Source organism: Malaclemys terrapin, chromosome 6, assembly GCF_027887155.1.
Source record: "Malaclemys terrapin pileata isolate rMalTer1 chromosome 6, rMalTer1.hap1, whole genome shotgun sequence".
Classification (NCBI taxonomy): Eukaryota; Metazoa; Chordata; order Testudines; family Emydidae; genus Malaclemys; species Malaclemys terrapin.
Window position 1 is genome coordinate 6222282 of NC_071510.1, and position 16135 is coordinate 6238416.

A 16135-nucleotide genomic window follows, 5' to 3' on the forward strand; every position below is an offset into this window, starting at 1 on the left:
CTTCAAGCGACAAATAGTCCACAAGAAGCATTGCGCGGTGGAGGACAAGAAGAGGAGGACAGGGCAGGCACTTCTAAAGAGCAGTAACCACTTAATTGTAAGCACGTACATAGCATTTTTACTTATTATTTTATTAATGCTATAATAACCCAGTATTTCTTCTTAATGGGGGCTCAGTCAACTTGATGTTAATTTGAACGTTTGTACTACATAGTTCTGAGCAATTGCCATTGAACTCGCTTGAATGAGAGTAATTCAGCCTAGGGAAATATGGTCGCCCTATTTGTTTTGTTGTATAAAAGAGAAATCCGAGGCAGGGCACCTTTGTCCAGCCGAGGAGCAGCAGAAAGTCCTGCTGCTAACTGAGCTGGGCCTTGCCACGGGGCATGAATGTGTTCGTAGACCCATAGCTCCTGTGGGATGCTGCTGTTGGCAGTTGGCTTGTGTGTGGATGCTTCAGTCTCGTTCGCTCCACTACAGCTGGTACTGGGTCTTGAGGGCAATGAACTTGGCCGAGTGCCTTTGCCACTGAACCGAGCCTCTGGTCTTTCTGGGTAGTGCTATCGAGGGCCGCTGCACCAGCCATTGGCGCAGGGCTAAGACAGCACACAGAGAGAACACACGTGCATGCTGACTGACCACGGCATTTTGTAAAGGCTAGGGATGCAGAACTCAAAAGGGGCGATGTAATGGAATGCTAAACTAGTATATTGTTCAGCCACTACATGGTGCTGTGGGTGACATACCTTACTCGCGCTCACCAGAGCCGTGCCTGGCAGTGCATTCAGAGTCCCTGATGAAATCCAGGGGTCTCCTCACCTTTCTTCCATTCCCGTACAGGAGATCAAATGGGGCAAATTTGTGGATTCTTAGGGAAGCTTCCTATAAGTAAACAATAGATAGGATAACATTTCACTCCGGTGACATGCCCTCTAGTTTGTATAAATTCCCAGCATAGATTTCAGTGCCCCATTGAACTTATCAACCAAAGTGGTTGTCTCTGAGTGATATGGGGCAGCCGTCAGCTGTTTTACATCCCACGTCCTCTACAGGACCCTGAGTAACTGGGACAGGAAACGTGACCTATGATCTGACAACAGCTTCTTAGGAAAACCTACTCAGCTGAAAATAGTGAAAAGGGCTTTTGACACTGTATCAGTTTCTCTGTTAGAGCAACTGCTTCTGGATAGCTAGTGGCCTAATCCACCACCACTAAAATATAGGTCTTTCGCCTCTGGGTTGGCTGGGTCATAGTGCCCACGCTAGTCATTGCCACCCTAATAAACACCTCCTTGATTGCAGGTAAGGGGCATAGGGAAGCTTTGTGACACCCTACTGGCCTCTTCTGCATCTAAGGAAGTCGCAATAGCTGCATTCTGACTATCTGGCCAATGAAGAGTCCTTTTTAATCTTTCATAAGTCCTCTGCGGCCCCAGGTCACCTGCAAAAGGACAATCATGGGCTGACATCATTACAATGCTTACCAGCACAACCAGCAGCTTGTAAGGCTGTCTAGGACTTTTATTTTTCCCCATAGGAGCTTCTCTTTTCATCCTTCTCCCCTCTTCAAAAACAAAAAACCTTCCCCCGTTTCCTCTCTCTGGTGTCCACCGAAGCTATGGCCCCTTATGCTTCCTAGGGTAGGGCGTGCTCTCTGTTCTTCTGCAAATTCCTGCCTGCTCTCAGCTCGGATAGTTGCTTCCTCCACTGAGTGTTGCCCCCTCCCCTTTCATCCCTGGAGAGGCACCATCTCCCTCTGCGAAGCACAGCTGGGGATGTCCCCTCCCTTCGGTCCTCACGATTCCCTCCTGGGACCACAGAGTACTATTCCTTTTGACTACGTCACATTCCGGGCTGCAATCCAGACCAGCGAGGGACTCTGTCACCATCTTCCCTGCAACCTTGGGAGCCTCACAATGACTTGGTGCTGTAGCTCCCAACCTACCTGCCAGTGTGCAGGTTACACCCGGAGTGTCTGTATGGTGGGCAGCAGCTCTGACTCCACCAGCCTGACTACAGCCCCACTCTGGCTTCCGCCAGCCTTGGTTACTACGTGCAGGGTGACGCCAGCACACTCCCAGTCCCTAAAACCATCTGCCCTCCAATGTCCAGGTCTCTCCAGGATAGTTCAGAGAAATAATGTGTTTTGTTTGTTCCTTTAAAGACACAAAAACACATCAAAGCCTAACTTAACTGGGGGCAAATACACCCTGCCCTTTAAACACAGCACAGAGTTGGTTTGTGGTAAAAATGAAACAAATGTATTAACAAAATAGATGTAGGATTAAAGGTGAGTTCAAGTACAAGGAATGAAGGAAATAGCTACAAGTAAAACAAAATATGCTTCTAAAAGTAAATCTAGCAAGATACGGGCTTTGTTCAAGATGGTTTTTCTCACCAGTTTTTCTTCTTCCCAGCCTGGCTGACTTTCCCTCAGTCAGCACCTTCCACAGAAGTACAAGGTGCTGGCTTCCCTTGTCGTCTTAGGTGGAAGATCTTTGCCGAAGAAGGTTTCTTACCCATAATTAGATTTCAGTCTCTGGTCTCAGGTGCATGGAGCGCATGTGCACCCCTCAGTGAAATTCTCATATAGCCCCGGGCTCAAAGAACTCTCAGTTTTGCACTGTCCAGGAAAGGGCTGGGCAGTGGATTTAGCATTGAGGTGACATTCTCAGGTGCAGACAATGTCAGGAGGGACAGAATAGGCTGCAGTACTTACTGTCATCGTCAATCCCTCAAGGCCGAGGATGGTGTTCACAGGTTTTATTTTTCATGGGTCCTTTGGTGACTGAAGAGTCTGATCCTTGAGCCACAGGCTTGTTGGCAGACATTGCAGGTGGTGTTGGAAGACAGGGTTGGGTCGTGATTGCTGCGTGACAGTCATCCTTCCTTTCTTTTCTGGTGTTTTTCTGCGACCAGGGCAGAGCGAGCTTCCTCAGAAGTGGAGGTTCCCTCTGACAAGTCTTCACCAGTTATCCCTATCCTGGGATGCTGTCTCCCAGTGTGCGGTGTCATAGGATCATAGAAGATCAGGGTTGGAAGAGACCTCAGGAGATCATTTAGTCCAATCCCGATGCCACATCTCTTGATGTTTATCTTGAGGGTGTCTTTAAAGTGTTTCTTTTGGCCTCCTTGTTTCCTTTCTCCTTTGGTGAGTTGGGCAGACAGCAGTTGTTTTGGTAAGCCCACATCAGGTGTGCGCACACAATGCCCGCTCCACCTCAGCTGGGGCTCATAATCAGGGCCTCAGCACTGAAGATGTTGAGGACACTGACATTAGTGTGATGATCCTCCCACTTTGTTGATGATCTGAAGAAAGTGCTGGTGCTGGAGTTCCAGGTTTTTCAGGTGTTTTCTGTAGATCACCCAAGTCTCACAGCCATAGAGGAGAGTGGGATTACCATCACTTTGTAAACTAAAAGTTTAGTAGGTAGTCTCATGTTGTGATTGTTGAACACCTGGCGAGACAGTCAGCCAAAGGCAAAACTAGCACAGCGAATTCTGTGCTGAATCTTGACGTCTATGTCTGCCCCCTGTAAGACATGGCTGCCAAGATAGGCAAAGAATTCTACATTTTCCAGTTCTTCTTTGTCGATATAGATCGTCCTTGCTGAGTCTGATGATTGACCAGGGACTGGCTGGTGGAGAACTTGTGTTTTGCCGATGTTCAGTGTTAGCCCTAGGCTTTTGTAAGCTTCAGAGAAACAATTAAGGGTTGTTCGAAGATCCTCCCTTGAATCATAGAATCATAGACTATCAGGGTTGGAAGAGACCTCAGGAGGTCATCTAGTCCAACCCCCTGCTCAAAGCAGGACCAATCCCCAACTAAATCAACCCAGCCAAGGCTTTGTCAAGCCTGACCTTAAAAACATCTAAGGAAGGAGATTCCACCACCTCCCTAGGTAACCCATTCCAGTGCTTCACCACCCTCGCAGTGAAAATTTTTTCCTAATATCCAATCTAGACCTCCCACACTGCAACTTGAGACCATTACTCCTTGTTCTGTCATCTGCTACCACTGAGAACAGTCTAGCTCCATTCTCTTTGGAACCTCCTTTCAGGTAGTTGAAAGCAGCTATCAAATCCCCCCTCATTTGTCTCTTCTGCAGACTAAACAATCCCAGTTCCCTCAGCCTCTACTCATAAGTCATGTGCACCACCCCCTAATAATTTTTGTTGCCCTCCGCTGGACTCTTTCCAATTTTTCCACATCCTTCTTGTAGTGCAGGGCCCAAAACTGGACACAGTACTCCATATGAGGCCTCACCAATGCTGAATAGAGGGGAATGATCACATCCCTTGATCTGCTGGCAATGCTCCTACTTATACAGCCCAAAATGCCATTAGCCTTCTTGGCAACAAGGGCACACTGTTGACTAATATCCAGCTTCTCGTCCACTGTAACCCCCAGGTCCTTTTCTGCAGAACTGCTGCCTAGCCATTCGGTCCCTAGTCTGTAGCAGTGAATGGGATTCTTCCGTCCTAAGTGCGGAACTCTGCCCTTGTCCTTGTTGAACCTCATCAGATTTCTTTTGACCCAATCCTCTTATTTGTCTTGGTCCCTCTGTATCCTATCCCTACCCTCCAGCATATCTACCGCTCCTCCCAGTTTAGTGTCATCTGTAAACTTGCTGAGGGTGCAATCCATGCCATCCTCCAGATCATTAATGAAAATATTGAACAGAACCGGCCCCAGGACCGACCCTTTGGGCACTCCGCTTGATACCGGCTGCCAACTAGACATGGAGCCATTGATCACTATCCATTGAGCCCGACGAGCTAGCCAGCTTTCTATCCACCTTATTGTGTTGTAGATGGCTATTATCTTTGAAAACTCATGGTGATTCATCCAGCCCATACTTCTTTAACTTGCCGGCAAGAATACTGTGTATCAAAAGCTTTGCTAAAGTCAAGAAATAACACGTCCACTGCTTTCCCTTTATCCACAGAGCCAGTTATCTCCTCATAGAAGGCAATTAGGTTAGTCAGGCATGACTTGCCCTTGGTGAATCCATGCTGACTGTTCCTGGTCACTTTCCTCTCCTCTAAGTGCTTCAAAATTGATTCCTTGAGGACCTGCTCCATGATTTTTCCAGGGACTGAGGTGAGGCTGACTGGCCTGTAGTTCCCCGGATCCTCCTCCTTCCCTTTTTTTAAAGATGAGCACTACATTAGCCTTTTTCCAGTCATCCGGGACCTCCCCCGATCGCCATGAGTTTTCAAAGATAATGGCCAACTATAACACAATCATCTGCATACTGTTGTTCGGTTATTGTGCTGATATTACGTTAGTTCTGGCATGGAGTGCATGAGTGGGGTACTTACAGAATTCCATTCACGAACCTCTAGTGCCATTCGTGTGACTTCCGGAATGCATGTGTATTGGAGCTAGGCCCTGCAAGTCCCAAGCAACTTTATCACCATTTAGGCCCCATTGTGAAACCCTGTTGCCAGTATAATTATGAATCAAGCAATGAATACCTCCCAAATGAATTCCAGGTGAGCTGCATTTATGCCTCTGGGCTAACGGGTGAGGCAGATGAACAGGCAAAGGTCTGGAAGAGTGACAGACAATAGAAGGACTTAAGGGCACATTTCTACCTTCATGTAAGTGCTAATTTGCACTTGAAACATGTTTGATTGTAGCCAGCCCATTGAATGGTGGGAGCGGTGCTGCTCTGCATTGTAGTGTGACACACCCAGGGTCAAGTCTCCTTTGCGGTCCGTAGTTCTCTGAGCTGGAAGGAGCGGAGAGGGCCATGGAAGCAATGCAATCAGCTTCAGGTACTGTTGGGTAGTTCTTAATCTTAGGCTACGAGTGGGGGAAATGAATACCTCCCCCACTACTGGCAGCCACTCTGCGTCCCTCTGGTCCGTGGGATTTAGCTCCTCACACAACTCTTCCTGGTTACAAAATGGAAGTGTAGTGTTGTGTCTGGGCCAATAGCTACACAACAGCAATGCAACAGTACTAATACAGAGCACAGTATTCTTACCTCAGCCATGGGTAGCCGCAGCCAGAGGGAGGCTCGGATTGTCAGCACGGCGTACCCTTCTGGTGCCTTCAGCCTCACAGAGCCTCTCATTCCAGCCTGGCGCCTTCAAAACTCAACTGCAGCAGATGCTGCTGTTTCCGAGCTGCGATTCTGATGTTACTCAAGGCCAGTTCTGAGGTCATCGCATGACACAGCCTGTTGCTATAACAACCTCTCACACACACTTGCTAATGCTCACAGCACACAACTACTTACAGAAGTGCCTCCAGCTTGAAACTAACTTTCAATGGAGTATTTTCAAACTGTCACGCGTGTGCAATACATATTTTTTTTGGGGGGGGGCGGGGGGAAATATTTTTAGAAACTATTTTGGTGGAAAATAGTTGTCAACAAACACGTTTCAAAAAATTAAATGTATGAAAACACAGGGAAAATACTTTTAACTGGGAGAAATTTAGCTCCTTTAAAAATAATCTTCTTGCTGGAACATAATTCATATTTAGTATAAGCACATTTACTAAAGCCTCTTTGTAGCAAGCTTTGAAATGCTGTGAGCAGCTTTAGAGCTTTTTGGGGGCCGAGACTTGCTACCATTCATCTATTACACACGTCCTGTGCTGTATAAATAATACTGTTTCTCGTGTGTGTGTCTTGTGGGACCCACCTGTTTCCAGGGATTCCTTTCACTGCAGCTTTCTTCCGCTTGGGGCGAGGCACGCCTGAGCTAGGCTTGTTTTGTGGTAGTGACTTGTACTTGATGGAGCTGGGGTGGGGCGGAAAGGGGTTTGAGGCTGGAGCACAAGGCATTGTGGGAAATGTAGCATTTTGCTGAAACAAGGCTTAGAGGGGGCCAGATTCAGGTCTCAGTTACCCCACTGTAAAACCGCAGTAAGTCCACTGACAGCAGTAGCGTTACTACTATTACAGCTGCACCAGTGCAGAACTTGGAACTAGAGCTTTAGAGAGGACGTGCCCCAGAACTAGAGATGTGCTTTTCCCCTCGTGTTCGCTGATGGACAATGCAGTGCGACAGCCAGGAGTGATCATGCTGTCACTTACCGTCTGATTTCATTGGTTTGTGAGTTGTTCTATTCCTGAAAACTAGAGATTGGCTTAAGAGCCCTGAAGCATGAGGCTTAATATCCCTTCCACAACTTTATCGTTAATAATAATAGATATGCTTGTTATCCATATAACGGTCCAATTGCTTTTTTGTAACTTGCTAAGTTCTTGGGTTCAATGCACTCCTGTGGCAATGAGTTCCACAGTCTAATTACACACTATGTAAAACAATCCTTTTATTGGTTTTGAATTTCCCCATCTTGGAATTTCAGTGTTCTTGTGTTATGAGACAGGGAGCAAAGACATTCCCGATCTATATTCTCTAGAGAGCACCCAGCACTACCGCATCTGAGCACCTCCCAGTCATTGACGGGGTTTAGCCTCACAACCCCCATGGTACAGACAGGTAATTTCAGCACCAAGTAGATTAAGCAACTTGCCCGAGGTCACACAGGATGTCTGTGGCTGAACCGAGTCTCAATCCTGTGCCCTACCATCTTTCCTCCCTTAATGAAAAGGACCTAGGGGTTACAGTGGACAAGAAGCTGGATACGAGTCAGCAGTGTGCCCTTGTTGCCAAGAAGGCTAATGGCATATTGGGCTGCATTAGTAGGAGCATTGCCAGCAGATCGAGGGAAGTGATTATTCCCCTCTATTTGGCACTGGTGAGGCCACACCTGGAGTATTGAGTTCAGTTTTGGGTCCCCCACTACACACGGGATGTGGACAAATTGGAGAGAGTCCAGCGGAGGGCAACAAAAATGATCAGGGGGCTGGGGCACATGACTTACGAGTAGATGCTGAGGGAACTGGGCTTATTTAGTCTGCAGAAGAGAAGAGTGAGGGGGGATTTGACAGCTGCTTTCAACTACCTGAAAGGGGGTTCCAAAGAGGATGGAGGTAGGCTGTGCTCAGTGGTGGCAGATGACAGAACAAGGAGCAATGGTTTCAAGTAGCAGTTGGATATTAGGAAATACTATTTCATTAGAAGGGTGGTGAAGCACTGAAAGGGGTTACCTAGGGAGGTGGTGGATTCTCCATCCTTAGAGGTTTTTAAGGCTCCGCTGGGATGATTTAGTTGGGGTTGAACTAGATCACCTCCTGAGGTCTCTTCCAACCCTAATCTTTATGATTCTATGAATTCAGAGGACTTCAATTGCTTGACTGGGCAGCTACCTAAAGCATTTGCAGATTTCAAGTGCATGCTTGCTGATGTGGTTAAAAAAAGATGTGGCCGCCCTTTATACCTGAAGCTCAACAGGAGGGTGAAAGTCCACCAGCTTGTGCATGTGTGTTAGAATAGAGATATTCAGGCCTGCCTGTAAAGGCCTATACTTTAAGAACTTAAGTGTATTTTTATCACTTGGCTAGTTACAGGGGTATAAGAACAAAGAATCAAAACCACAGTCTGCCTATGTCTGGGCCTTGTTTCACTAGGATAGTCTGAGGCCTTGTTCTTAGGCTAAGGCCTTTGGCGAGGCAGCCATAAACTGGGAAGCGACCGGTCACATCCTCACATCCCAAACCAGTCACACTGGAATAAGGTGGTGTCGGGCTGTTAGGAAGCCAATCCTGTCCTGATAGTGCCCATCACCAGCAGATAAACAGATCTTAAGATGGTTGAAGAAAACGTAGTTTGATAGCATCTGTCTGGCAAGAAATCACTTATCAATGGTTGTGAAACCCTCATTTCTGTATGTTTTATCTTTATGGCCCCCACTTTTCTAGTGTCAATCTGTCTGGTTCTCTAATTGTTTCTGTCTGCTGCATAATTAATTTTGCTAGGTGTAAGTTAATTAGGATAGTGGGATATAATTGGTTAGATAATTATGTTAGGATTGGTTAGTTAAATTTCTGTAAAATGATTGGTTAAGGTATAGCTGAGACTATTACTATATAAACGGGGGTCAAACAGGAAGTGGGGGGGGAGAGAAATTGGAATCATGCTTACTAACGGGGGGTGAACGGGGACTAGGGACACGGGGTAAATGCTCTGCGGCATCAGAGCCGGGAAGGGGGACGCGGGGTAAACGCTCGGCGGCGTCAGAGCCGGGAAGGGGGATGTGGGGTAAATGCTCTGCGGCGTCAGAGCTAGGAAGGGGGAACGCGGGGTAAATGCTCGGCGGTGTCAGAGCCGGGAAGGAGGACACGGGGTAAACGCTCTGTGGTGTCGGAGCCGGGAAGGGAACAGACTCTATCGGCGCATAGAGATAAGCCCGATTGGTGTGAAGGGCTTCAGAATATGCTTGCTTGGAAACTAACCCCAATAAATATTGCATTGTTTGCGCTTCAGACTTTTGGTGCCTGTGTGACAAGAACCAGGGAAAGCCCTCTAACATCTTGGTGCCGTGACTCGGATGCATCACGCTGGACAGGTAAGTAGCAGCTAGGTAGGGAGACCAGACAGCAAATGTGAAAAATCAGGATGGGTGTAGGGGGTAATAGGAGCCTATATAAGAAAAAGACCCAAAAATCGGGACTGTCCCTACAACATCGGGACATCTGGTCACCCTACAGCCAGGTAAGTCCCCCTCCCCAACTGTCCACGCAGCTGCTTGGAGGGAGTATGGTAGGCTCTCATGATGGTAGTTGTGGGCCCTTGCAAGCTGGGGTAATGGGCTTTTTGGATAAGTGCATACGGAAGAACCAGGGCCCATTCCAGGTACGGGGGTGCAGTGTTAGGGGACCCAGAGGGATGGGGGCTGGGTGAGGAGCCCACCCTCCTTGGTAAATGGGTAGCGGAAGGAGATCTGTGCCCATGGGGACAGGATGCCTTCCAGGGCAGGAGGCACTCAAGTCCACTGGTAAGAGGTTTGAAATAAAGGCAGCATTATGGGAAGCTGCCAGTAATCTTTCAAGATTGGTGCTACTCCAGCGAAGGCTACCGGAGGATTGTAAATTAAAGTTAGGGGTGGTTAAAAATGATTTGGCACAACAGGGTTTGGAGTCAAAAGCAGAGTTAACAGACCAGCTTAAGAGACAGGAACTGGGACTTGGTCCTAGGGGAGTGGAGGAAAAAAAGTTTCAAAGTGTAAAACAGCAGGTTTGTGGGAGTGGGTACCAACCCCCACTTCTCCCAGAGCCAGAATACAACCTGCGGGGAAGGGTTCCCAACTGATTACACTTAGGGAGCCCTACCCTTTGCTCAGAGCTAACAATATCCTTTTTTCCGCCTCCTAACAGACTAACACGGCTACCCCTCGGAAAAGGGTCACTTCAGGGGATTTTTCAATGTACATTTGGGGATTGTTTTGAATATTCTTTTAACTTTACTGGGACATTTTCCCCCCATCCCTCCCCGCCCATGTTATGGTTCTCAGATTTTTCCAAGCTACCTTCATCCTTTTGTTGGTGACACTTTCAAAAACAGATGCTAATCGGTGATAGTGTTAATGTTTTAATAGAAGGGAGGTGGTTGAAAGGTTAAAGTGACGGACTTGGTGGTCTTTGGATAGTTTCCATTTACAAATTAAGCTTCCGTAATGTAAATGGGTGTGACACATCTCACCAGATAATGGAGGTGTATGCTAGGAAGGGAATGCACCAGAGCGCGCTGCAGGCCCTGAGTCTCTAGGAACAGGCTGATTTATGAAGATGTTTGTGCTGCAATTATTAATAGGAGACAAGAAACAGAAGCCTTGCAGTTCCACTTGTCTTGGTTTGATTGTTGTCACCTGAACTCCGAGGCGAATTGTTGGATCTTCACGCAAACCAGTAGGATGAACTTTCTAGGCTAGTTTGGTGATGGTGCTGGAATATTTTTCACCTTTAAGGGAAACTTTTAAGGAATATTTCTAGTTTTCTTTTTAATTTAATAAAAATTGTTGGGCTACTGTAGACCACTGACAGTCCTTTCTCAATCTTGGGAACTTTCTTGGGATGGTCACTTTTTAGATACATTTTGGACATTTCTGGTAGAATTTTACGACTTTCTAGATAACGGAATATTTTTGGAGGTGCTTCAGGGGACATTTTTTAGTTCTTTCTAAAATGCTTTGAAAAGGATCCCAAAACCAATCACCAAAGAAATGGCCAGAGAAGGTTCCAGTCCTGTTGGACCATTTCAGAATGTTCTTCCATTTTGCAGGAGCAATTTCAGTCATAAAGCTGGAAATACACAGGACCCATACCAGGTCACAGTTATGCACCCAAGTAACAAGCCGTTCAATTAAATTAAATGATATTATCACAAGTGTTCGGAGGGGAGACTTAATATTTTTGGGACAAGGACCAGGTCGTCTTACATTCTCTGGGAAGGGTTTAGCACATTTTCAGGTAATAATATTCAGATCTTTTCAAACACTTTGATTGGGGGGCATGTCAAGACTTTTTTTGGACACTACTGGGACTTCTCTCAGGGTTCGTTTGAGGCCAACATCCAGACCTTTTGGAACAACTCTGAGTTAGGGTTTCGTCTTGTGTCAGAGTCCATTTCTAACGTAAGTTTGGATATTTGTGATTTTTGCGGACCTTTTTGGCCTTGTCTTGAGCACATAGGGAACAATCAGACATTTTTCATACATCGCTGCACAAATTTGGAACTATTTCCTGGCCTTTCTAGGACATCTTAACAGCCAAATTGACATTTCTGGAGTACACTAAGGACATTTTTAGAACTTTATTTTATGGGCCTTTGCTTGGAAATTTGTCACTTTGGAACTTTTTGTCCCTTCCCTGGAAACACTGGCTATTAGCCAATCTTCTTTGATTCTTCAGAGACATCAAAATACATCATTTCTTCCATTATATTGTTGCCCAGAATTTGTTTGTTATTCCAATCCCTGTTGCAGTCTAAATTTTGGTAATTTCTTCACTACCTCAACTTTCTCTTCTGGCCTCTTCCTCAACCATCCCAACCCCTCATCTCTCTCTCGAGCATCTGCACTGACATCTACTTTCCACGTTACATTCAAGCTCATGTTCACTTTCAATTCATTCCATACATACTTAGACTTTTGACCTCATCTCCAGGCCTCTCCCTGCCTCCTTTAGCTCGCTCCTTTGTACTTTCTTCCATAAGCCCCATTTGGTTAAGCCATATTAATGTACACTAAGCCCCCTTTCTTTTCCTCCTAGCCAATATTTCTACCTGTTGAGTGAAGCATTCGAGCTATGACTAATGACCCTGACCTCACTGTTCTGTAATTTTACTGTGCAGTCTTTAGGGCGTGGACTTCTTACCCAAAGTTCACCTTTTGTACAGAACTCAGACACACTGTGCAAATATGGTATGTACTTCTGGAGGGTGGCAAGTACTGGAGGGGGGCGAGGAAGGTCCCTGTGTGGTAGGATGTAGGGCCAGCTCTGAGACCCTGTAATGAGTAGGCCTTAAAGTTTTAATTAAATTGTATTTAATAATCTCAATCAAAAATATATGGCACTACTAGCTTCTTGTTACAAAGGACAGTTGCAGACTTAACAAATCCACAATTTTAACAGAAACCTCACTCTGTGCACTTTCTCCAATACAGTAACAGACGAGAAAAACAAGATATTCCATTTTATATAAGCCTTTATTTACAACTTGTTTAACAACTGTACACTTTTTTGTAGCCTTGGAAGCATTATTGTATTTGACTGGGAAAAACATTATTAAAATGTTTGAATTCTTCTGGCCATTATCTTGTATTTTTGTCTATATACAAATATGTATATTAATGCCACTACCATAACAATCTGGTAGTTACAGGATAAGAATTCATAGGTGAACTGAAAAGGAAAATGAATGCTTGACACTCTAGAAATCCATTCTCTGACAGAAAATATATTATTGGCAATTTCACAAACAGTTATTTTGATAACGTGTCAACACAAATTAGGACAGTCAAACAAGCTGCCACTGAGAAAATAAAAGTCTCTTATGCAGCACACATCAAGTTAGTACATTAGAAACATGCTTGGGATCACCCTCTGGGGGAGAGATGCTAGGATAACTTAGTTAAAAGAAAGACAGCACATTTACTTGAGGTTACTAGCTATCTGACATTTCTTTACTGCACTGAGTAGACTCAAACAGTTATGTCAAGCTAAAAACTTTTCAGGAAGATACAAATGCCTTGGCTTCAGAACAGCTTGAATAGTAAACTACTAATCTACACTGCCAGGCTGGGGGTGTGGAGAACAAATCCAATACACCCAGAGCCACTACTCCAGAAGTCTCAATGTCTAATCCCTCAACAGTCAAATGGCATTGCCAGCCCAAAACTACCAACTCTGGAGACATGGATATCCAGCATGGGTTGGGGAAGACATCACCAGCTGCACTACAGAGTTGGAAAACGCAGCTCAAAGCCACTCATCCAGTTCCCAACAAGGAGAGAAGGCATGTTTATACAGTACCTCCTAGCAAGGGATCGATGGTTATTAAGGCTGAAATGTCACATACCAAGCCCAAGAGGCTCTTCGCTGTGCATTGTTCAAGAATTGCCTGGCCCACCCCGATCAGATCCTAAGGCCTGAACATTCCTCTGTGTGGGACAGCTGAGACACACTTCTGATGCCACCCACATCCTGAGCTCCGCTGGGTGGTGATATCTGTAACTGTGCTGCCCCAGCAGGCTGGGGGGCTGTTAGCGATGAGCCCCCACCTCTCAGATGGCAGTGATGAGGGCCCTTCGTGGTAGAGGACTGGGATCCCATAAGGCTGAAGAGCCTCCTGCACGGCCCTCAAGAGAGGGAACGTGGAGGGATGAGTCACCCTGCCCTCCCGCAGAGAGAGAGAATAAGGAACACAGTTTGGGATTCCATCCCAGTCCTTATTTTCTCCCCTACCTCCTGCAGAGACCCCAGTCCTCATCTCCCTTTAACCCCCGCAGAAGAGTCAGTGATTCAGAAAGAGGGGCAGTGGCAGTGAGCTACATGTTCCTTCCAGATCAGGTACAGATTCCCTCCAGGCTGAGCAAACCCGGTGTGTATCTGACTGGGCGGGCTGCCTGGGACTTGCACATGACAATTAGGGGCAAGGTGAGAGCCCAGGTGCTGAGGAGGCTAGTGGGCCCCAATACTCCTCCAGCCCTGCCCCGCCGATCCCTGTACACTGATGTGAAAGGAGGGTGCCCAGAGCAGGCCTCTTTACCAAGCAAGGGTTGTGCTGCCCCTACCCAGCCTCCCAAGTCCTTTACAGGCACAAAGACAGGGTCAATTTGCCCCTAAGGCCCTGGTGCTTAGTTTGCTCATGAGTAAAGTTAAGGATATGTGTAAGTTTCTGCAGGATTGAGAGCTAGGTGAGGAAGCGTGGGGTTGCTCAAGAACTGGACTGCTAATCAAACCGAACGATGTACAGTACTAATGCTTTCAGATGCTCTTGAGGCTTTTTAGCAAATAGTGTGGCTTACACGGTCTCACCTTTGCCCCACATGTTAAAATGACAGTATCTATACAATAAACACATGAACTTAGAATACTATAAAACAGCATTTCCTCACGGCTTGTATCTTGCCAGTGCTGTCTGGCCGAGTACAAAATGAAAATACAGTGATACAAATGTGTGGATATTTAAGAATTTAAAATTTTAAATAAGCAGCTTTTTAAATTAGTCAATATAGGCAGCACCAAAGCATTTTGAGTTATACCGTCTACATACCGCAAATCTTATAGCAATACTTCAGAATACAAAGTAACAGGCATGCTAGTGCAATTGGAAATGAAATAACTAAACCGGGGATCAGAAAAAGACAACTAAAATAGTACAAGTAAAATATAAACAACCCAAATAAGCTGGCAAGGACATTTTGCATAATACTGTAAGTCAGCAAGTGTAGACTGCTTTTATACTAGTTCTCTCCATTCATGTTCCTGTCTAGAATTGTTTAACATTTGTACACAGATAGGAAAAAAAATGTTACTGAAAGAAACTGACGACACAGCTAAATGTAACAGTCACAAACTACTGTGTATATACATATTAAAGTATGCAAAGTTTGTAAATAAAATATTCCATGTTAGTTTGTCCAGGCTTGGAGCTTAGCAGATATACCTTGCTTATTTTTTAAGGAACATGGGTGGGTCAAACAACCATTCATAATCGGTTTTTCCTGCAAGAAAACTTTCCTGGCTTTACTTTAAATATTAAAAACCTGATTAAAGCAGAGCCTTTAAAGGGGGCAGGAGCTTTAACATATGAATGATCAGAAAGATACATTTATGACCTCATTAAGACTAGCTGTTATCTAGCTTAGCAAATGGAAATGTAGCAGAAGGTTGTGTGTTAATAATCAGAATGAAGTAGTCAAAGGGGATAGACAAAGTAAAACGGAGTGCGGAAAGGGAACTGTGTCAATTCACCAAATACCCTCTCAGGAATTCTGAATACTGGCTTTTCCCCTGCCCCAGTCTCCTGGGGAGACTTTATTTTGCAGGGGAGGGAAAAGGTGCAAGAGGGAGATGGTAAAGCCACTCCCCAAGATGGCAAGCTTCTTTGCGAGTGGATCTCTCTCTTTGCAATCAGATGCCATGAGTCTTAAGTGGCAGAACTGGTTAAGTTTTGGGTTATGCAGTCTGGACAGAAAAGTCATGCACTGAACAGTCCCTGTTTGATAAATAATGCTGCAGGTCATGCAATCACATCACTGCAAATAAAACAAAAATAAAGAAGAAAGTTAAAAAGAAGCCAACATTTCATTACTGTTAAAAATGAAAACAGAACATGTATTTTCTCAGCAGTTTAGTAAAGCTGGGTCAAGTTATAGTTCAGCGAGGTCAAGGGGCTGCAATTGTTATTTTGTTAAGGTGACTAAAAGCATTCACAATATGTTTAATGTGCTCACAGCTGAATGGAGGAACAAAAGCTAGTCTTGGTTTAGACCAGCGCTATCCCCTGGGGTGGGGGGACTAGGAGGGAGGAGGGGTTGTCCCCAGCCTCCCCCAAGCTTTTTGCATTTGGTCAAAAATCCACAGGCCATGGAGCTAGGGATGGCTGTGGCCTGGTCACTTTTCAGCAGCGGTCCTAAGCTAGAACAGTCCGACTGCTGCCAGAGTGGTCCAGAGCATCACTCCAACTTTGTGGTGACAGCGCCACTGAAATCTGAGCAGGCAGCGACTGGGCCAAAGGGTGCTGTGCCTGGCCCATGGGGTGAGAG

The 16135-nt window shown here is 45.7% G+C and overlaps 1 protein-coding gene across 3 annotated transcripts in view; it reads right to left on the bottom strand.

The window, feature by feature from the left end:
* Positions 1-798: 798 nt before the first annotated feature.
* The window catches only part of HOOK3 (hook microtubule tethering protein 3), a 138157-nt gene continuing 122820 nt past the window's right edge, over positions 799-16135 (bottom strand). For 2 of the 3 annotated variants that reach the window (XM_054031784.1, XM_054031787.1), the window contains exon 23: positions 12553-15625. In XM_054031784.1, the coding sequence (XP_053887759.1) occupies positions 15610-15625 (16 nt within the window). In that variant the 3' untranslated portion in view covers positions 12553-15609. Of the gene's footprint in view, positions 883-12552; positions 15626-16135 lie in introns of those variants that run through there. The other variant, XM_054031785.1, reaches the window with a different exon arrangement.